Raw genomic sequence first — 23159 nt, forward strand, 5'->3', positions numbered from 1 at the left:
ACTTTGATACTTTTAGCCTCACCCTACCCCGGGGTTAACGATTTGAACACACTTGAATCTACCTACTACCTGAGAATGATTCCTTAACAGTTTCATCTTTCCTTTTAAAGTGGTTCTTAAGAAGATTTCTAAACATATGCCATTAACGTTCACTTTTGTAATGAAGTTCCCTTGAAGAAGCCATGGTCCTTCATCTGAACAAATATGAATTCCCCTTTTCCCAAGAAATACTCTGTGCCAAGTTTGGTTTATATCAATTCAGCAGTTCTAAAGAAGAATATGAAATTGGGAAAAATTAACAAAGACAAAAACAGATTACGAACAAACTTTGATCAGAAAAGCTAATTTGATACTTCTGCTTGGTCGAATTAAAATGAAGATATTAATTTGAGCCTTTTTAACAAAGAAAATTCAAAATAAGGTTAAAACCAAATACGCACTACGATATTTGCATGTCTAATAGTTATCACTTGAAAGTTGTTATATTTGTACCTTTATTTTCCAGTAACGAATTAATCTCTTCTGCTCCATGTTTAAAATCAGTTCCTTCAATAAAATGTATATTAACATATGAGAAAGAGAAGAGAGAGAGAGGGATTTTATAGCCTAATATTACTTACTGAATGGTAATAGAAAATGAAATGAAGAAGGAATGTGGTGTTAAATGGTGTAAACATTTTATGGGTATAAAATTGAAAAACATCTATTTGACATTTTCATCAATATTCTATGCAGGAACTAGTTGCTCAGAAATAATTGCGTATATCTTTGTGTACCAAACTCTTGGAACATTTATAGATTTAGTTTTATTTTATCACGAAAGGAGAGAATTTTCCGAGGAATGACATCTACTCAAAAACTTGTAAACATGCCATTTCATATATCAAACAAAAGTATTACAATAAACAGAGAAGTTATCGTCCCCCTTTTACTTTTTCCTTTTTCCCTATTCACAAGTGGCAACTTTAATTAGGGGTACATAATATAAAACAGTATAATTTCTAAAAAAGAACTGTGACTGGGCGAATTTGAAACTGGACAACATTGTTTGCATGTTTGAACACGCACTAGGTGAAAATACCTCTGTATACTGTATTTCATTTTGTAGCAATGTTCAGCTTAATATTTCATTTGTAAAATAAAGTTATTTACTTTGAAGTCATAAAATATTCATTCATACAATATTTTATTGCATACTTGCTAGATTAATAAAAGAAACATAAAAAAAAAAATCATTATTTAAAAGTAGTAAATAATATACCAACCTTTTTGTTTCTTTTTCATCCTAATATATTTAATTCTCAACCGTAAAGTAATTCCGATTAATGAAGCTGATAAAATACCGGTAAAAGAAATCGCCAAAATCATATGCCAGTTTGAATTTGAAGCCGTTGGTTCCGACTTTGCTGGTGCACTAGTACTGTAAAACCAATAAATGCATTTACAAAAAGTCAAGATAACGAAGTGTGACATATTAAAAAAGAAATTCCATAAGCAAATGCTTTTATGTGAAGAGGGCCAAAATACGGTCCTCTGAAAATACATTTATTCGCGAGATTAATTAAATACAGAAAATCCCATCCCCAGATGATAGCTCATTATGCTTGATATTTATAACCTTTTTGGGGGGAAATGGAAAACTTAGCTTAAATTTATGGCACGCCAAATTCACAAAAATGAGATAAACCTAGTTTCACAATTGTTAACTAGGTTTATCGACTATAAACTATACATGTAGTTTACAAACTATGAACTATAGTTAACGATTCGTTAAGTATAGTTTTCATCTGTAAAACTATATATTTAACAGTCGTTAACCATAGTTTACGAATGTTAATCTATGTTTATCTGTCTGCATAAAGCGTTAACAATAGATTTTGTTGATAAACTTAGATTCACGTTTGTAAACTATAGTTTACAATTGTAAAGCATAGTTAAGAGTTGTAAATCATAGTTTCACAGATCGTGAAACTATATTTATCAGATCGTTAACTATAGTTAACGGTTTGTAAACTATAGTTTACAAATCGTGAAAAAAAAAATCACAAATATTTTTCTACTTATTTCTGTTGAGAATATTTTTCTTCATATTTCTGCTGACTTAAACATTTACCTTGTCGTAGACTTGTTGCTTGCATTTCCACTAGAATTTGCTGGATACAAGACTGGATAGCACACCTGATCTGTTTATTAAATTACAATAATCAAAAAAATATTCAATTGTTTTTTATTTATAAGGTAGAAATATTAACAATTGTCTTCAATACTTATGTTGTTACATGTACGGATCTTGCAAATCATGGGCTTTTTAAGCCGTCATGTTGTACAACAGAAAATGCAGCTAAACAAACCCTTTTTCCCACTCCAATATGTCATCAAAGGAATTAACGCGGTTAATGTTAATACATGTAAATTTATTAATCACAAGAGGGACAACTTGTGTACTCATCAAGATCAACCAGAATACAAGTGATAGATTTCACCTTATATTTCTTTCAAATGTATAGCGACTTTTGCTTATGGGGTTCATAACACTATTTCAAAACCGTGTTAGGCTTTTGACACACACGTTTATGAAAAAAAAAATATCACTTGAATGAAGATATATGTATGTGAATATACTTTTGTGTACACTTATTTGATATTAACGTAGAAGGTGAAATAAAATCATAAATAAAAAAAATACGAGGGGTGATCAAAAAGTTCGCAAACTATCTCTATATCTACAAAACCACAATTCAGATTAGAATGAAATTCGGTACACACATAGCCATACACAAGGTCTATAAATAGCATATGCTGAATAAAGTTTCCCTCCTTGTTTGTGACGTCACAATGTGAAAATGACGTCACTATTTAGGTCACTTGTCACGAAAAATGGTCGTCTCAGTCGAACTCGTTCAACAAACGACTGTACAATTTATTGTAATATCTTAGAAATCCGTCTACAGTATCATATAATAATTTGTACACAGTTTATTGAGATAAATGAGTTCCTATAAATTCAATTAATGATTGGATTGCTCGTTTTAGTGAAGGAAGGCAGATTTTTAAAAATGATATTTGTCATCTTGCCGAGTGAAAGCAAGTTTAAAAAGATATGTATATTTATTTAAGCAATTTGCTATCAAAGACCTCCAATTAGCACTTTGAAAAATAGTTGAATATTTGAACAATGATATAAGTATTAAATACCTAAGATATCGTTTACTTTAGATTTTAAACATATTAGATATGATAAAAAGGATGCACCCATTCTCTATCCGCCTTGAATAAAGGTCTCTCCTGAGACAGAAGATTTGTGTTTTAATGGTCGCCATGCTTATTTTTGGAAAGGATGTTATTATCCACCCATTCTGTTGCCGAGATATGACCATTTCTGACAAATTAACTGTTCTTGTCATAAAAATTAACTCACATGGAAAGAAATATAAAATTCGGAAAAATATTTTAACTTTTGTGACAGAACGCTAAGAAGGGGGTCACGTGACCGCCAATATCACATGATTCGCGCATGCGCAGAACGGTGGTTGATGTGCATTAAAATCGGGGAGGATTAATATAAAATATAATTAACATTAATACCAAATTTTATTTCTTGTATGGAAGTTATTCAATTAGTTTGCGAAATTTTTGATCACCCTTCGTATATCAGTAGTTTGTTTAAATTTTCGATACGGAAAAAAGTACTATAACAAAATAATAACAAGCCACTGTGTTTATACCCGCACTTTCTTAAGAATCTATATTGTTGTTACTCATGTCCGTCCGTCCGTCCGTCTGTCACACTTTTCTTCCCTGAACTCCTCCTATATTTTACATAGAAGCCTAATCATCTTTGGGGAGATGGTTGGTGGTGTCATGTAGATGTGCAGTAAGGTTTCGGAATTTTGATTTTGCCTCGGGGGGTCAAATGGGGGTCGAAAAATGACGATTTTTATGCAAAAAGCCCCGTCTTCCCTGAACTCCTCCTACATTTTATATAGTAGCCTAATCATCTTTGGGGAGATGGTTGGTGGTGTCAAGTAGATGTGCAGTATGGTTTCGGAATTTTGATTTTGCCCCGGGGGGTCAAATGGGGGTCGAAAAATGACGTTTTTTATGCAAAAAGCCCCGTCTTCCCTGAACTCCTCCTAAATTTATATAGTAGCCTAATCATCTTTGGGGAGATGGTTGGTGGTGTCATGTAGATGTGCAGTAAGGTTTCGGATTTTTGATTTTGCCCCGGGGGGTCAAATGGGGGTCGAAAAATGACGATTTTTATGCAAAAAGCCCCGTCTTCCCTTAACTCCTCCTACATTTTACAGAGTAGCCTAATCATCTTTTGGGAGATGGTTGGTGGTGTCATGTATTTGTGCAGGAAGATTTCGGAATTTTGATTTTGCACAAGGGGGTGTAATGGGGGTAAAAAAAATGACATTTTTTATGCAAAACGTCCTGTATTCCCTGGACTCCTTCTTCATGTACATTTTACACATCAGCCTAATCATCTTTCATGAGAGTTAAATATTTTGAAAATTAGGTAAAACGTCCAGGGATAAAAAATCTTTGCATGCTGGGAAATATCTTGAATTCTTACGAGTAATTAATGTACATGTCATATGTGAAAGTCATATCCCTTCTTAAACAAAAGTTATAAGCAAATGCTACATTTTTGAAAAGTAGGTTAAGCTTTAAGGTCAAGGTCACAGAGTCAAAAGTCATGATTTATTTGAAAAGGTCTTATCACAGGTAATAATAAACATGCATGTATAAAATGAATGCCCTAACTTTTCTCTTTCAAAATGATAAATTTAAAACATGTAATTTTTTGCAAGTAGGTCAAACTTCAAGGTCAAGGTTAAAAAAAATCATGACATTGTCACAGGTAAAAACAAATGCATATATTAAATATGAATGCCTTGTCTCTTCTTATTCAATAGATATGACCGTGGTGACCAAGGTTAAATTTATTGAGACAGACATACAAATGTACATATTACTATGTAAATTAATTGGTTAAAATTGGCCCAGTGGTTCTAGAGAAGAAGTTAAATATGTAATTCTTTCCAGACAAACAGATGGACGACAGACGTAATGTTATCAGGAAATAAGAAAAGCTCAAATGAGTATTTTGAAAGGGTTACCATGGTTATAGGATTTGAAAAAGTTTTTTTATGCAATTTTTTGCGAAGCTGAAAATGTATGACATGTATCCATTGTTAAAAAAAATGAACATTTAAGAAAACAGTATGATTGAATATACACTTTAGTTAATCAATGTGTTTTGAGTAGCAAAATAACGATAGTTAACTTTTATAGCTACCGGGGGAATTCAACCACAGAACTTAGTCAATTATAAGATGCACAACCTTTTCGACTCTTATAATAATTATTTTTAAAATATCTATATCATCATGCATTTCTGATTCAAGGGAGAACAAGAAATATGACCAACATGTTCATGTTTTATATTTTTTAGTAATTTGTTTGTTTATTGTGAAAACATCTCTCTCGAGAATACACATGTGAAAAAAGAAATCCCTAGTACTTCCTGTTCAAAAGTTGATAGCCAACGTTATTTTTTTTTTAAAGTGGGTCAAACTCTATGGTCAAGGTCAAATATATTTATACATGTTGAAAGTTCACAATGAATACACATATAAAGCATAAAAGCCCTAGCACCTACTGATCAAAACTTAGGCCAAGTTTAAAGTTTGGTATTTTTCTTGTAAATATGGGTAAAAATCCAAGGTCAAGAGATCAAGAGGTCAAAATTGGTGGTACCCAAATAAAGGTCTTGTCACAAGGAAATAACCTATGAAATGTGGAAGCCATGTGTATAGCCCATCCCACTTAAAACTTATGGGCAAGGTTAAAATTTCTGCAGAAAAACAGACAGACATAATATAAATACAAGAAATAAAATATGTATATATAGTCAAATGAAAAAATAATCTACTATTTTGGTGTCACAAGATTGACTGTAATTTCAGAGAAAGGGAGTGGCTAGTGAGATTGTAACACCCCCCCCCCTTTGGAATTTGCATTATTATTTGAATAAGACTGTATACTGAAGCAAATTAAAAATTACTTTGGACATCCTCTCCTTAGAAAACATTGACCCCACGACCCCACTATCATTGTTTTTATTTTGTTGATATGTGATCATTTTTTTTTCTTTGCTTGTCAGGAAATTCTGGGCTGGATTTTTTTTTAGACTGAGGTGTTAACCCCCCTCCCGAAAAAAAATCTGGATTTACTCCTGTAGCTAAAGTAGCTAAATGTCACATCGACAACGGGAGATAACTTCACAATGTGAAATTCGACTACTGTGGCATGCGATGATCTTTGACCCTTTTTGAACTTTAACCTAATCACATGCGGCTTATTTTACTCCAATCTATACTTAAACTTGTACTTACCAACTGTCAAAGGTCATATCAACTTCATGAAATATAATCCAATTAAAACACAAAATGAATTATTTCAATACACACCGAACTGCACCGTGTGCTTGTAATCCCTTACCAGATGAAGTGGGAATCGAACGAGGTGTGCCGAGTAAAAGGTGTTTACATGTAAACATGTATAGTACAAGAACATATTTTAAATGAATTTATAACGAACGATGTTTTAACTACTTCTCCACCTAGCCTATTTCAAAAAAACGTACGTGCCGTGTGTTTGTGGTATCGGGGTGGGGGGGGGGGGTATTAGTAAATTTAAAAAGCTCCTATTGAAGTTTTATGAATAGAATTTTAATTCTAATTTATTTACATCTTCAATTAAATTCTGTTTTTTCAGACTGGTAATGAATTAAGCATAAAAAATACATATAAGATGTTCTGAGTCATAGGTCACATGGTCACCGGGTCTGGGGATTTTTATACTCAGTTTGATAAATACATGTTCTGTTTAAATTATAGAATTATTTTGACTTTTTCCTTGGAAAGCTCAATATGTTAGAGGTGTGTATTTAGAAGCAAACACCTTAGTGCGGGTATTACTGTCTCATGACAGCATCTAGTTTTAAACTAGTTGCTGTCATGTTAATAGTAAAGTTAAGGACATGCGAATGTGCTAAACAACTACTAAAACAAACCATGAACAAACCACATCAACAAAGTACTAACAAATCACATCAATAAATTACAGACAAACCACTTAAACAAACTACTAGCAAACCACTCTAACAAACTAGTAACAAACCATTGTTCAAGGTAATTTTTCAGTTACATCATACATGATCAACGCGGAATCAATGGATAAAAAGGTTTTATTGAGTTTGAAAAATACAACATTTCACACTTCCAAATTTATAAGGAAAAACATTAAGTATAAATTAGTCACAAATGTAAATATAAGTAATACGGTACCCCTTTAAAACACCTATTGGGCTTAAAATACGTGTAGGTACAAGATCAAATTGTAACTTCGGGCTTTTTTGAATTTGAACTTTGTCCTCTTACTTATCTCAGTACCATCGCCCTCGTGGTGAAGAGCTTAGAGCGTCTGCTTTAGAGTTGCGACGTATGGAGGTGATCATTACGCCGAGGTTTCGAATCTTGGACGTAGAGACCGATCCTTAGGATTAAACTGTATAAACCCAAAACCCGTGTCGAAATATATGCCGGCACAAAAAAAAAATCCATCACTGCTCGATTGCACTGAGTGGCGAGTAAAGAACATCATTTACAGTTTCAATGAACATTTTCTATAGTAACAACTTGTGTCTGGAAAATAGTGGAAGGCTACCACCCCCACCCTGTACCTGCGTGCCTGAAAGGTTTGTTGCTGCACTTAGTTGAAAAAACGTTAAGAATGTTAACTATACATTATAAATGTACAATGTACGAGGGTTGTCCAAAAAGTTCGTGGACAATGACGTTTTTGTGAAAATAAATGGTTCTATATAAATCTGTTGTATATCAAAACATTTTTTATGAAAAACAAATCAGAATGATTTAATTGTTACTGTATACAGGGAAATTTTGGCCTCCGTTTTATTTTCGCCCCTTTCACCCTCTTCCTGATTGGGCGAATTTAAAACGGTGCAAATTCAAATTTCACAGCTTAATATCTTATAAAACAAAACTATAACTGGGCGAATTTAAAACGGGTCGAAATTGTTCGCAAGTGCAAAAGGGCGAAAATAACACGGGGCGAAAATAACCCTGTATACAGTATTGATGGAAAGTAATATTTTTGTAACAATCGGGGTTATTAAAGGTCCGGATAGTGTGCACTGACCAAAGTTAAAATGACATAAACTCTGATATAAAGTGTTTGGATTAAAATGATTTTTTTTCTATATAAGACAAGTCAAAAATTAATAAAAATCTTATGTAACACAAAAAGAGGCTATAATCATTTTATTATATCTTCAGTATCGCTTACTATATAGACAGTACAAATACTAAACAAAAACCCGAACAAGTATGTGTCAAAACTCGACAAAAAAGCGACGTTAGCCGTTCGCACGGGGCAGCGTCCGATAAAAAAGAATATTTATACGGTTGAAACGACATAAGAAACAACATATTTGTTAAAACAACTCAAAATAATTGAAATATATTCAGTGTATCAATTTCAGGTTGGTGTGTACGATTTTTCGAAGTTGTGACATATTCGATGACACTACAACAATTTAAAAACACATGAAATTTACTGAAAATGGAGATTTCTATTCATGACGTTGTTATAAAACTAGCACAGCGTCGGACTGGTCTGTGCAGTTTGTGTATACAAACTGTGTTTTTTAGATGACGCGCGTAATTTTTTGTGCATTGTTTAGAATTTTAAAAATTAAATAAATTATAATCTATACCTAATGATTATTGCTAGCACTTGGAAGTGCATTGCACCTAAAAAAAGAAATTTAGTGTGTGTCCATGAACATGTGTTTAGTCAAAATCCATATGTTTGACGTTAAAATGAAATAAGCTTAACGTCAGACTGGTCCGTACACGCAATCTGCGATGTTTAAAGACCCCGATTTTTACAAAAATATTAAGTTCCATCAATAAAAATTAAACCATTCTGACTTGGTTTTTCATAAGAAATATTTTGATATACAATAGATGCATATAGAACCATTTATTTTGACAAAAACGTCATTGTCCACGAACTTTTTGGACAACCCTCGTATATACTATTGTAAGAACATACACTTATAGGCTTCCGTTGAGTTGTACTTAAATGGACAAAATCCTTCGCATTTTTCAGTTTGACTTTCTACGATTTTTTCGGCCTTCATATTGAACTCAGCACATCTATTATCTAAAATTAAAGTCAAAGAAAAACTATGTACATGTTATTATAAATACCATAATTATTGTGTTGTTTTCCTCGACATTTTCCCTCCGAGTAATAGTTTTATTACCTATGATGAGTGTTTCCTCCGCACAAACTTCCAATGTTGCATTGGCAAAATTATTCAACACACAGTGATAGACAAAATTTATTGGACTTGTGCATTTTTGTCGAACAAGTGAACACCTTTTGGATTCTTCGCGTTTTCTCCATTCCTCTTGAGTCTTTGGGCAGGATGAGACGTACGCTAGTGTTGTTATTGAAACAGGGCAAGTCATACACATCTTCATAGTCTAAATTGTTGAAAAATGTTCGATAATTTAGACAGGAAATAGAATAAACTAAATAACAAATATAAAATTTTGAAAAATAAAACAATTTTTCAACTAAAATCAATGTGAAGAATAAATCTGTTTGTTGTTTTAAGAACTGTGTTATGAAATTTATTTATATTGTAGTATTTAGTTTATTTTAACACCTGTTAAGATATTTACTCCTTAAATTCAAAGGCAAGAAATATCTTTTGTTATAATCTGGTCATTTTTATGTATAGGAAAGACATTCTCCAGCTAAGAATAGTATATGCTTTCTACCCTTACGAAAACGGACGCAAGATATAATTTTCTGCTAAATCATTTGTTGAATACCAAAGAGTGTCACAGCCATATATTTGTTATAAATTGTTCCACTGGATCATAGAACCTATGATAATTTTCAATTAATTAAGTCGATTTAAGTGTGATCTAGTTATTGCAAATTGTTGACTGTGTTTCTTTAGTTGGAAAGCACAAAGGTCTTTTAAAAAAGCCATTGTTACGCCTACATCTATCTAAAATTCCTTGTCATGGGGCAGTAGATTACTCGCTTATAACTGATTGCTTCTAAGTATATTCCTTTTTAATCATAAGACAGAAGATTGATTGATTAATTGATTGATTGATTGATTGTATATTGTATATACTAACGTCCCTCTTGAGCATTTTTCACTCATATGGAGACGTCACCGATGCCGGTGAAGGGCTTCAAATTTAGACCTATACTCGGCACTCAGGGCCATTGAGCAGTGAAGGTTCTTTATCGTGCCAGCGCCTACCGTGACACGGGACGACCTACGTTTTCAAGGTCATATCCGAAGGACCCATGACTTTCACTTAATTCTAGTGCCTAACCTTGGCGAAGGAACAGTCACTACCTATGTTTACGTCTTAGGTATGACGCGGCGCCGCGATCGAGAATCGAACCCGAGCCTCCCGATCACGAAGCGAACGCTCTACCACTAGGCTACCGTGACCGGTCATAAGACAGAAGAAAAATTTATACTATAATTAGCATGAAAAAGTTTTTTCCATTAAACCTGGAGAAATTCTTAACCATTGGATCACAAAGATCTATTGCAAAGATCTACATCATCTGCGTACGGTAGTTCTTTATTTCATTTAATTCGACACGCAAGCGTATGCACTATGTATGAACAATTTCTAAAACGAGATAAAATATTGAAAACCTAGTTGATGAAATAAGAATATCAGCAGTCTCGTTTAAAGACCTAAATTTGTAAACTCTATGGTCGATACAATAGAAAATACAATCTATCATTTAGTCAATTGCTGACTGACGTTTTTTATACTTATCGTTAGTCCATTATTTGAACTCAGAATTGACGACGGATTTTTTCGTTATTTCCCGATCATGACATGGAGCACAAGGTAGTTGTGACGTGTCGGCAGGGAGTATTCAACCCTCCATGAATACTGATCCCCAATCTGATGTACTGGAGATCAATTTTTGCTCTTCTCTTATTTTATACTGTTTTATATATATATTTGATCTTGAATACTGTTAGTTATTTCCATTTGTTTCGTCTAAGTATTACCTAAAAATTCGCGTACATACTTAGATTGTTCACATTTTTCTCTTATAAAATTCAATGCCGTTCAACGTAAATGAAATTGAGATTAATTATAAAAAATAAATCTTACCAATAAATAAAGAGCTATTCTATACATACAACCCATCAGATATTATTGGACGACAATTTTAGAATATTTTTTTCACATTAAAACCTGAAAAACAAAATAAACATGAAATCAAAAACTCACAAGTTCTTATCATGAACTTTGAATTTTCACTACACATAAACATAATGAACAGAAAAGGTAAAAAAAAATCAATCGTAAAAATATAAGAGATTGGATCAAATGCCTTAGGAGCTAGCATGAACCCAATTTGAATTATTAGGCGCGGATCCAGGAATCGAAGTTAGAGGGGGCGCCAAAAGTAGGCAAGGGGTCTGGGGGACCGCCTTGAGGCCCCCATTGGGTCCAGGGGGCCCAGGGGGAGAAACCCCCGGAAGCTCCTGGATTCTAACGATAATAATAATAATGATTGTTTTTATATAGTGCTTTTCTAGCATAAATGCTACACAAAGCGCTTCACATTACATCATTACCCCCAGCAAACCATAACAATCCAGAATCTTTCTCAGTGCAAGCTGCCGTTAATAAAGGCGCTAGAATACCAACATTCTGACAAAATATCTTTCACTGTCTATAGCCAGGTATCCCTTTTACATTTGGGTGGAGTGAGGAAATTCGGGTAAAGTGTCTTTCCCGATGACAAACGTCGAGTTGGCCAGGATTCGAACTCACAACCTTTCGGTTTATAGTCCGGCACCTTAACCACTAGACTACCGAGTTTTTGCAGAGTAAAAATGAGGTCTACCAAGTATACATATATATTATCATTTTCTAGACCAAACTGTGATTTACGCTAACTTTGACAATTTTAAGGTGGTGGCGCGCCGGGTGCGCCCCACTTAAATCCGCCACTGATTATCCAGTTTTCATCAATATTTCTATTATTTAACTGTCGATAGGTGACTTCCATATAATTCTTATGATCAGTTGTGATTACTTAAAATGTGAAATCTTTGAATTTGTGCACATTGTTGAATGCAAGAACAACAACAAAAATACATAACTACATGTATTATCATATTTTCTTACAAAAATGTACTCACAGGATGGGAAATATGGATACTAAATAAGAATTTGATGTCCATATTAGCAATGAAAACACCCATCATGTAAATTTCAAACACACGTGCATATGTTATGTTTGTTCCTATATTTCTATTGCGTCGACTAGTTTCAAATGTTTAGAATTAGCATTAGGTATGCCTCGGGTAAGGCCTTGAGTGAATAAAAGTTTTTGATTTAAAGGGGAATATATAGCGCCTTTTCCCAGTATTTCGCCTATCTAAAGAACGAGTGCACTTATGGGCCCCGGTAAAATGCGAAAAAATAAACAATCTAATTAAGCAGAATTTTTCATCTCAAATCATTAATTGATATCTAAACCATACGATTCAACAAATTTTACCGCTGAAATCCACGAATATACAGAGAACAAAACTATACAATGCGGTAGGGGTCAGCCGACATTTGCCATTTTCTATAGTAAATCGAGAACAGTCATTCATTTCAAAGCCTTTGTTAACTATGAGCCTAACGTTGTGCAAACTTATGCGAATGACAAAAGACGCATAATACATTTATAAATTAAACTTGTGTGAAAGTATGAAATTTGCACACGATTAGGCTCGTATTTAAAATATTAAAAATGTATAAAAAGTACAATGTTTTTCCTATAGCAAGTGAGAGCTATTTACCTGTATGACCCATGTTGAACCCACCTGTGGAATAAATTATTTAAAATACTGATAGTCACGTGAGTTTTACCCAGGTAAACATTCCTCAAAAGTGCTCATTGAAAAACATAGGCAGGTTTTGTTTCCGTGAGTCAAAGTTGTGCCTCTTAGAGATGCATGTTTGTATGTATTGTTTTTTAGAACACGGGAGGGTAAAGAGAGCTTAGTGTCGTTCATAAAGTGTCAGACATTTAAAACCTTCATGCAAAACAAAGAAACAGGTATTGAAAGCCACTTATAATATTCTTTTTTAATTTCATATTCAATGAAACTTTTATTGTAATTTTTCAAATGCAAGAGTACAAAATTCTTAGTTTAATTATTATAGCTACAGGCAACTACACAGCTTCATTCAATGTTTCAAAACAGATTTGGCGCAAGAAATATCATTCCGAAAACGCGCCCGACTATGATCCACCATCAGATTGTTCAAGTATCAGTATTGCTTAAGTGCACTTGTCCTTTAAACTGAAAATACCAGATCAGTCTAAATGGAAAGTGCATATTTCTGTAAATAGATATAATTGACGCATTGAATAAAATGTGAAGTAAATAACTATTCGAAACTACGCCATACGGACTTCAACGAATGTATGATTGTGTCTTTGTGCATATATATATAAACACCCGTTTTAGAGTCTTACGAAAATCGAATGACATGGGATAAAGTGTATTCAATCGATTTAAAATACGTAGACCAAGTTTAACCAACACGAATTTTATATATATAACAATATAACATGATATTTAAAAAAAAAACATTCAAGATTTCTATGGTTAAACTTGTTTCAAATACTTAATTCTTGTAATTTTGTTTACCCGGGGTTCTCCGTCTACTGTTAATTCCACTGATTTTGTTTGAGATAAATATGACTATTTTTGGTAGGTACCAGAATAATATATATTTATCTATTGCCATGAATATTTAAACAGGTTTTTAAAGTACATCAAAGTGATTGATCTAAATAAATCTATTTATAAACAATAAAACTATGTGATGAGGTCATTTACCAAGAACCCCCTGCAATTCCAGAGGTGAATATGAACCTCAAGGATATAGGAAGATTTCTATAAATAATGCGTCATCTTCGATAAATAATAAGAAATATAAAAAAATTAAAATATTCATTTCAAAAGGATACAAATAATTATTTTTTCTAATTTTTACATACATGTATATAGTTGAAGGTTTGATCCAAATGAAGTGTCCTTGCAATATATCTCCCATATATGTTAAATGCACGTAATTTTGAATATACTATTGAATGTCTTTTAAATTGTTCAACAAGCATTTAAATCAATATATTTCGTCACACTCCATCAGGCACCAGGAAAGGAATCCCATGCCTTGCATACGATCGTTCTGCAGATCGAATGTTTATTTTCTTTATAAGAAGTTAAATGTTTTGTAAGCCAAATATAGGTTTATCGTTATTTTTCACTTCCATCTTCGATTTTTTTTTTCGACGAGGGCTAATTTCCTTGTTTGTAAAGAAATTCTTCACCACAATCACTGCACAGGCATGTCAAGGAAGCATATCAGTCATTTTTCGGGAAATTTACACTTTTAAAAGAAAATTAAGTTTGAAAATTTATCAAAACCGTTGATGAACGTAAACTTTTATTATCTATATATTGCATAGAGATAAAAAAAAGTGTCGAAACCAACGACGTGCATTATCACCACGGCATCACGTGATTTCTATTATTAGTAAAATTTTCCTTAATAAAAAAGCTAGCTATTTATAAAGGCAAACTTTCCATTTGAACAAATCTTATGTTTTGAAACAAACAGCTTATTGTTGTTATGTTGCATTATATTTGTAACAAATGACAGAGTAAAGGCCGACCAGGATACGTATATAGCCGACTGTCTTCGAAAGAGAATATTAATGATGAAAATAAATTAGCATATCTGTTTTATTTACTGAACTCCATTTGAATTTCACAAAATATTCACGGTATTTCATGTGTTTAAACTCCATTTTACGTATCTTTGTACATGCGTTCTAAACCAACTTCTTTTTACACGACATGATCAATTCCCAAGTTACTTGATATACACATATGACGTTTTCAGTTGTAGATTTTGATAATATTTGTGAAGGGTTTTGCTTTCTAACATTTCTACTCTAAATAAAGTCATTTTTCTAAATTAAAGTTTTAATATTCATTAATACACAACAAGATTGCTACTTTTCCCAAGTATTAAGAGTAAAAGTAAAATTTGTGAGAATACAAGGATGAATTAATCAAACTCATCCAAAAATTTAATTTAATTAAAAGTTTCAATAACTCTAAGATGAACTAATTTTTTAAATATATTTTTGTGTGAAATGCTTTCAAAAATATAGAAGTCGTGATATTATATAGTATACAGAAAATATTAACTCAAATTATAGCAGAGCAAACACGGACGCGTGAAAACGATAGAGGAAGATCTGACGGGTTCCATAAAAGAAGTTACATTTTTTTCATTTTACCAGTAACACGTGATCTTGAATACTGTTGGTTATCTTCATATGTGTTATGTACCAGCCGTGAGTCCTTTATGGTAGAAATGAAATTGAGAGTTGATATATAATTTATAAAATTTTTCATGAATTTAACATTGTTGCTTTAGTAAAGGTAACAAATATGAAAAAGTCTTTTTTAAATTTATTCTAATCTTCCTTTTTTGAATTTAGAAACAGTAACCAGACATGAATTTTTCTCTAGTTTTTTTACTCTACAGTTCAACAGTTTAGGTAGAGCAAGGTAAGTTTACTTGGTTTTCCTAAGAGTATGATGTACAATGAGCAGATAGTCATAGTACTTGGATTTAGACCTGTTTAAAGGTATATACAAGTAAGTAATCATCTTGTGAGGCTAAGTCTGAACGACTTAAATTTTCTATTTATTTAAGCCAACAAAGCACGCACATTTTATCAAGGTAAAATTCGTAACAAGAGAAACGGGGAAGCATTTCAAGCATTTAAAAATCTTATTGCACAGCAACAGTCTTTATTTTCTCGGTTCAGTGATTTCAATAGCATTTAAAAAACAAGTTTGTGTTTGGAGGTAAACATTGAGATGGAGAATGCTGACGTGTGCTATACACGATACCATATTCTACTTTCAGAATGAAGGTAAGCGTATGCATGTTATTGGAGAAAATATTTGTTTTATACATGTTAAAATTTAAACGAACATCTGGTAGACTTTATCGGCATTCCTTTTATATCAGATACATCAGTAACATTTTGACAGTTTAACATTATTCAGCTTCAAATCTGAGCTGAGCATTTTGTAGATATCAACGTAAAACAAAACTTAAGGATACTGAAAGATCTTACATTAAATTTTTGTGTTACGTATAAGTTAAAATGCTTAATAAGTATTTGAAAATATATCTGTTTCAATAGGTGTTTTTATAGAATTTTTGCTAAATGAAATGAATAAAATCTATATAAAAACAAATAAGCATTGCCATTTAAGATGATAGACTTCAGGTTATTCATAAAGAGAAAGCAACAAAATTGAATATTATTATTAATAAACTGATATAAAAACAGCTTAATCAACGATCTTCTTGAAAAAGCACAACATTTCTCATGGCACTTATTTCCGTTTAATAGTTTTGTATTGTAAGTACTTCCGGAATGTTATTTTAAGAGAGCGTGATTTAAAGCGAAAATACAATTGGCATACAGTTGCAAATGTTGTGGAGAATATCTCAATCATGCTTGATTTGACAGCATCTTTAATCAATATGATAACCGTATTACAAGAATTACCTTTTTAAAAATATATATCCTTACAAAGAAACTATATTTTATTTCCATTTAGATAAACATGCCGATGTAACATACATGTATACCACAGGGCTGTTTGATTGACAGAATGAATCATATCGTTTAAAAAGGCAGAGAATGCGTCAATAAAAAAGGCGATCTAAAAAGTGTTTTAAAGCCACTGGAATAAAGATTACCACATAGTATCAGGTCAGCCCCCACCCCCTAAATGATGTATAAAATTTGATATGAATAGTAGGAGTTTATATTTCAAGGAGAATATTTTGACATATATATTTTTGATTTCTTGTACTGTGTAATCAATTATAATTCAATGAGTGAAAAATTCTCGAGAGGGGCGTTAAACAATATAAAAACAAACAAAACCAGTAAGATGTACGGGTAATCGTTTCACACTGAATCATGTATGTATTATTATACTAACCAAATTAAAAGGAAAGATAGTGCTTTTTGTGATAATTGATGTCTTGATTGTCTTTTCTAAAATAGGTGAACTATAATGATAGATAAAATATAGACTTGTAATTATTCCAAAAACGTCACAGAAATAATAGCTGAATGTCATTTGAAAGTCTTCTTATTTTTATATTCCTTCAAGTTAGTAAAAGATGAAAAAAAGTTGCACTTACTTTTGTCATACTTAACACTACAATAATATGATTTCCCGTATGAAGAAAATGGGTGTTATTTTCTTAATTCTTTTGTATTTTAATGTTGCTCTATCTTATCAGTAGAAGTAATTCACATTAATAATAAAGGAATATTCATATTTATTAGACTAATAAAGTAATGTATTCTTTCAGGGTGTCTGCACTTAATATTATAACACGCATAAATTGTTATTAAAAGACGAGAGAGCTATCTGATATGCAGGAATAATATTGTTTCGATACAGTCATGTATAATTTAGATTTCTGTAAATATTAAGGTCCAAGGCTAGTCGTTATTATTTGTGGGGAACCAATTTGTGCGATTTTTGTGAGACCCTTTCCCATAGAAATAACATTCCATCAAACGGTTCATTTGTAAACTTCATTGACTAATTGAATGTACTGTATTAACAAATAAACCACAACAGTACGTCCAAACAAAGAAACAGAGTTTAGATATCTTGAGATATTTAAGGGGATGCATAGACCTATAGGTATTATCATATGTATGTAGAATACATCTCTCAGAGAGATGTACATGTAATTCGCTCTGTGATCGGAAGGTTGTTGGTTCAAACCGTAATCGAAACTGACCAAAGTCGTGAAAAAACTAAATTAGCAATTTTGCCTTCGCCAAGTCCTCGCGCACTTTGAAAAAGTTGCTGGACCTTCTGATGAGATCTAAAGTACCGAGGCCCTGTTTCACGACTAGTGTTGGCACGTTAAAGAGCCATTACTTCTTAATGGCTCAGCGTGAGTAAAAGTCAAAATATGAAGTTTTTCACCGGCATATGGTGACGGCTCTCTATGAATGATAATTGTTTGTTTAGGATGCAAAACAACATACAATGAACCAATCACAGATCGCGAAATATGTTATTATGTGACCTTATCAAATGGTACACTATCTTGAGCTCATAAAATGTTGCTACTTTCATCAATTTTTTTTATTATGTCTCTTGAAAATCAGACAAAACTAATGAAACCGCATTAATTAATAAAAATAGCATACATATCTAAAAACTACTTATTTTTATTTATACTATTTACACATAAATACATTTCTCTGAGAAGGTATGGATGGCTTTGTCGATTCATGTCCCCCAAATCTCACAGAAGTGATCAAAGCATCTTCAAGGCTGGGCTGCGGTGTGGACAAGTATGGGAACAATCAGTATATGTGTCTCCCCAACATAGAGAAGACCGGGCTGGTAGAGTTCTGCCATAATGGTATCATGGGCTTAATAGAAAAGGGTATGCGTTTTGAAATATGAACAATTTCTAAACCGAGTAAATATCACTTACAAACACGTTGATGAAACAAGAATATCATCAGTCTCCATTTCGTAAATTCTATGGACGATACAATGACCTTGTTAAATACAATATATCATTGAGACAAATGCTGACTCACGTTTTTCATACTTATTGTTAGTCCTTTATTCATATACATAATTGAAGACATATTTTCTGTTATTTTCCGATCATGACAAGAAGTACATGATCGGTGCGACCGGGGGTGCTAGCTCTTCCATGGCACCTGATCCAACCTCTGATGTTTTGGAGGTCCGTGTTTGCTCTGCTCTTATTTTATATTGTTTTATGGACTTTGAGATTGAATACTTTTCGTTATCTCCCTTCCCTTCTTACATTAAAATACATGTATAATTCGTTACATATATAGACGATAATTGTCTAATAATAATAATTTTAGGGTGGCTGTGCAAACTTTTTCTTTGAATGAAATACCCGTCCTTCTCTTTTAAATGCAGCAGAAGTATATTTTAGCATGATTCCATATTCAAAACAAAAAAAAAATTTAGGTGTAATTTTAACGATCACAGACCAGTTTCAAAATCTACATTACAATTTACATCCGTACATAAAGCATATGGGCTGTATGATCAGGTATACCGAATATTCAGAAGTAAAATTTAGTATAACAGTTAACAATATGTATAAAAGCTGTCAGCCAAAATACGTACAATTCAATAAAAGGATTTTAGCTATATGATAAAATGTATTGGTAACAAAGATCTCATTTAGTACTCATTAGAAATATAAATACAGTTAAACATGTACATTTTTTTGTTTTTTTTTAACGATATATATAACAAAGTGTGACTCACCTCAAAATCAAAAATAATCTAGGTTTTTACTATATAACTAATAATAAAAATGATTTCTTTAGTTGTTAGTATGTTTAATTCCAATATATTTTCATCTGAAATACATACAACATGGCAAATGTAGTACCAATTTTTGCTCTTGCTAAAGTTGACATTTTAAATATATGATTTGCTCTTGCTAAAGTTGAAATTTTAAATATATGATTTTTAAAACATTTTGAAGCGCTTATAAATGTATAATGTATTTTCTAGGTAATTGCTTAGAAACTACAGAGGGTAAACTGTTTCAAAGCAATTGTTCGGGCTTTGTAATGGGCTGCCCAGAAATTGGGTATCACAGCAGTAAAATATACAAATGTGAGTAAAGATTAAACCGCGGTAAACATTTAACCTGTAATTGTTTAAGAAAAATATTTATTTTATGCACATTTTATTTTTTTCCCCTTAATCTAGATCCTGCCTGTCAAAAGATTGACACGCAACTCCATTGTTACATCGCTGATAGTTCATGCCTGGACACAACTACATCTACCGAATCCCTCAATGTTGGAAAAATTATTGGGATTGTGACTGCTGTTAGCTTTACCCTCATCATTCTCACAGTCATAACCATTATTGTTGTTAGAAGAAGATTGGCAAACAGAAGGAAAAGAGGCCTAAATTCAGGTACATTTTGGCTTTTCTGTAGAAACACATGTTGCAAAAAATGATTATATATATATATTTTCTTTTTATTTTCCCCAACAAATGCGTTCAACAATTTGCTGTATATTTATTTTTAATTTGCAGATTGAAATAATATCGAATCAGTCAGAACTTAATATACATTTTGTTTGAAGGTGACGATGGTGAAGGTGATATTTTACTAATGAATGAAAATACCACAAAAGATTCAGGTAGTAAATTAAGGAATACTATAAATTATGTTTTTATTTTGCTAATTGTTCCGTTAATCCTATTAATGTAAATAACTCGAAACTATGAAACGAGAGATATGATACAGTATGTAATTATTAATTTTAGACTGCATTTTTCAATGCTACATTATACATATTGTACTCATGTTAATGACTGACATTGACGTCAGAATATTTTGTTAGTAAAAACATGAAGTGTGTGAGTGAATGCTCAGTAGTAACACCCCCACCCTGATGTATATATTCCCTCTCATATTGACAAACAGAAAATGAATTCCAACATACTGAATTTTTAAACAAAGAGTACATACTAAAATTTCAATCATCTGCGTTGAGCAGTCGATGGAAAAAAATGCGACCAAAATTTGTTACTGACGCATGCATAAACAGGAATTTGACATCGGATTTGAACAAAAATCCCTTCATATGGCATGCCTAATTATATACCGTGCTAAAATTTCAGACACTTAAGGGTAAAACAGTATACCCCTCTCCTTCAGAGAGGAGGTATAATTATTATGTAAGATAAGGATTTGTGGATTATTCAATGTAAAAAAGTATGTACTTTTGACAATGTGTTTTAACTATCAACTTAAATGATAAATTGATAAAAGTATCCTTATTTCAAAGTTGGTCAATATTTCAGAAACTGAAAACAAAACTGCATCAGAGCAAAGAACAAATAACAGCATGAACAATGACCACGTTCCTGACGCAAAGGTAGTAAATGAACTACCAAAGAAACCAAGTAAAAGTGTTGAAGAACAGGGTAAGATTTTATTATAGATTGGACTCTCCTCTGTATTCAAAGGCTCAGCATATTCGCTAATAAAATTGTTTCTTCGTTTGGTATTCTTTTAATTGGGTGAGCTTATATTAAATATTTTATATTATTTAAAGATCATTTGAATATATGAAGAAAATATTAAATATGAGAAGATAACGAATAGTATTCAATCTCTAATTTCCAATAAAATTTGGAGCAGAGTAAGCATGGCCCTCAAAATTAAAGATGGGATCAAGTACCATGTAGAGGTGATTATCCCCTGCCTACTGGTCACACCCGCAATAATACATAGGACTGAAAGTTCAAAGATGCATTAACTCAACTACCTTCTTTATAGTCCCGCAGTGGTTAGAACGTCTTCTACAGATTTGTGGACGGGAGTAATTGAGGAGTTTATCCTTACTTTGCCCGTTTGAATCCAATTGCGGACGTTGAGTCGCTCCGTCTTTCGGATGAGACAGTTAAACCGAGATCACGTGTTGCAGTAGATGCTGGCGCCCAAAAATTCTTCACTATTCAGTAGCCTCTAGTGCGGAGTATACTAGGCATAAATTTGCAGCCCTCCACCATATATGTGTAAAAATTCTCTTGAGGGACGTTAAACATCAAAAAACAAAACGAGAGCTTCATGAGCCCATGCACATACCATCCAAATTCTGTACTTTTGTATATGTCATTTGGAGGAATTGAAACTTAGTTTTGAATCTATCTGAAACCACCTGGGAGTGTTCGGAGATACAGTGTATAAAACCAATTTATTGAACAAACTTGATGTTAAAAGCGATTCCGTACTTATGTTCTTGGCGCCGGAGATTTTGAATCAAAGGGATCAAGCCAAAAGAATGATATATCAGGATTCTTTTAAGAATTGATAGAATTAACATATAATTGCTGCCCAGATTGATATACAAATTTTGACAATTTTGTAAGTGTATCTAAATGATATAAATAATATGAGTGAAAAGATCGCGGGAGGGACGTTAAACAACAGATAATCAACCAATCAATCAATTTTTACCGGTATAATCATTTTTAATAGTACAGGTTTTATATCAGGAATGTGTCCTTTAAATGTTAACAGTTACAATGTATACATAATTATATCATTTGATGAACTAATAAAGAAAACAGAGTTTTCTGAAATATATTTTCAAATTACTGCTTGCTTTTTATTTTTACAACAGGTTTAATCACATTAGCATAGCTATTTGAAAATAATTTGAAAGTCATCTGTTAGAAACAGGAGCTTTATCATTTGGAAATCATTTGGAAGACATTGTTTTAGAGTTTCCGTCCTTGTTTTTTGTTCCCGATTTGGATATTCCCAATAGACGTTTGGTTCTGAATATTATATCTCCAATTTAAAGGCTTCCAAGTGCTTCAAATATATTAATTCCAAATGACTTCCAAATAAAGATCGACAAGGACTGAACGTCTACACATGAAGCCTTTTAGGCTATTCTTATTCTTATACGTCTTAAAAAAAATTGTTTTAATAAGGTGCTGTGTATATTTTTTTTTATTATAGAAAAATGAAATTTTCTTAGCAAAATCCATATACATGTAATTAAGTTACATTCATTAAAAATCTGCCTGTTACTTGATGAAATAATATTAACCCTTTTAAGACGGCAGTCATTATAGATATGTTTTTGACAGCTTATACCACCAGTGTGTGGTATTAGAAGTAAATAATTCTTAGTAATATTCTTTTCAAAAAACCTTGATTTTTTTTTGCTAGATAAATCTTATCAATCTGTGGGTGATTACAGCGTATGGAAAACAAAAATTTCAGGTACGTGATTTGAACATTGATTTCAAACTTTCAGTTGGTCAAATTTTCCCAATCCAATCCTTTTTTTATAAATGGAAGGTATTT

The 23159-nt window shown here is 32.3% G+C and overlaps 1 protein-coding gene across 1 annotated transcript; it reads left to right on the top strand.

Annotated features, from left to right (window-relative positions):
• Window positions 1–16838: 16838 nt before the first annotated feature.
• On the top strand, window positions 16839–21262 carry LOC134252078 (uncharacterized; the record flags this gene model as incomplete). The annotated part of the gene is made up of 6 exons (XM_062734516.1): window positions 16839–16986; window positions 18522–18701; window positions 19829–19933; window positions 20030–20242; window positions 20416–20472; window positions 21140–21262. Coding segments are annotated over exons 2-6 (676 nt in total), but the record flags the coding sequence as incomplete, so codon positions are not given.
• Between the last annotated feature and the right edge of the window lie 1897 nt (window positions 21263–23159).

This window comes from Saccostrea cucullata, unplaced genomic scaffold (assembly GCF_032062105.1).
Source record: "Saccostrea cucullata isolate Sc308-1 unplaced genomic scaffold, CSIRO_AGI_Scuc_v1 ctg1659, whole genome shotgun sequence".
NCBI classification, from domain to species: Eukaryota; Metazoa; Mollusca; class Bivalvia; order Ostreida; family Ostreidae; genus Saccostrea; species Saccostrea cuccullata.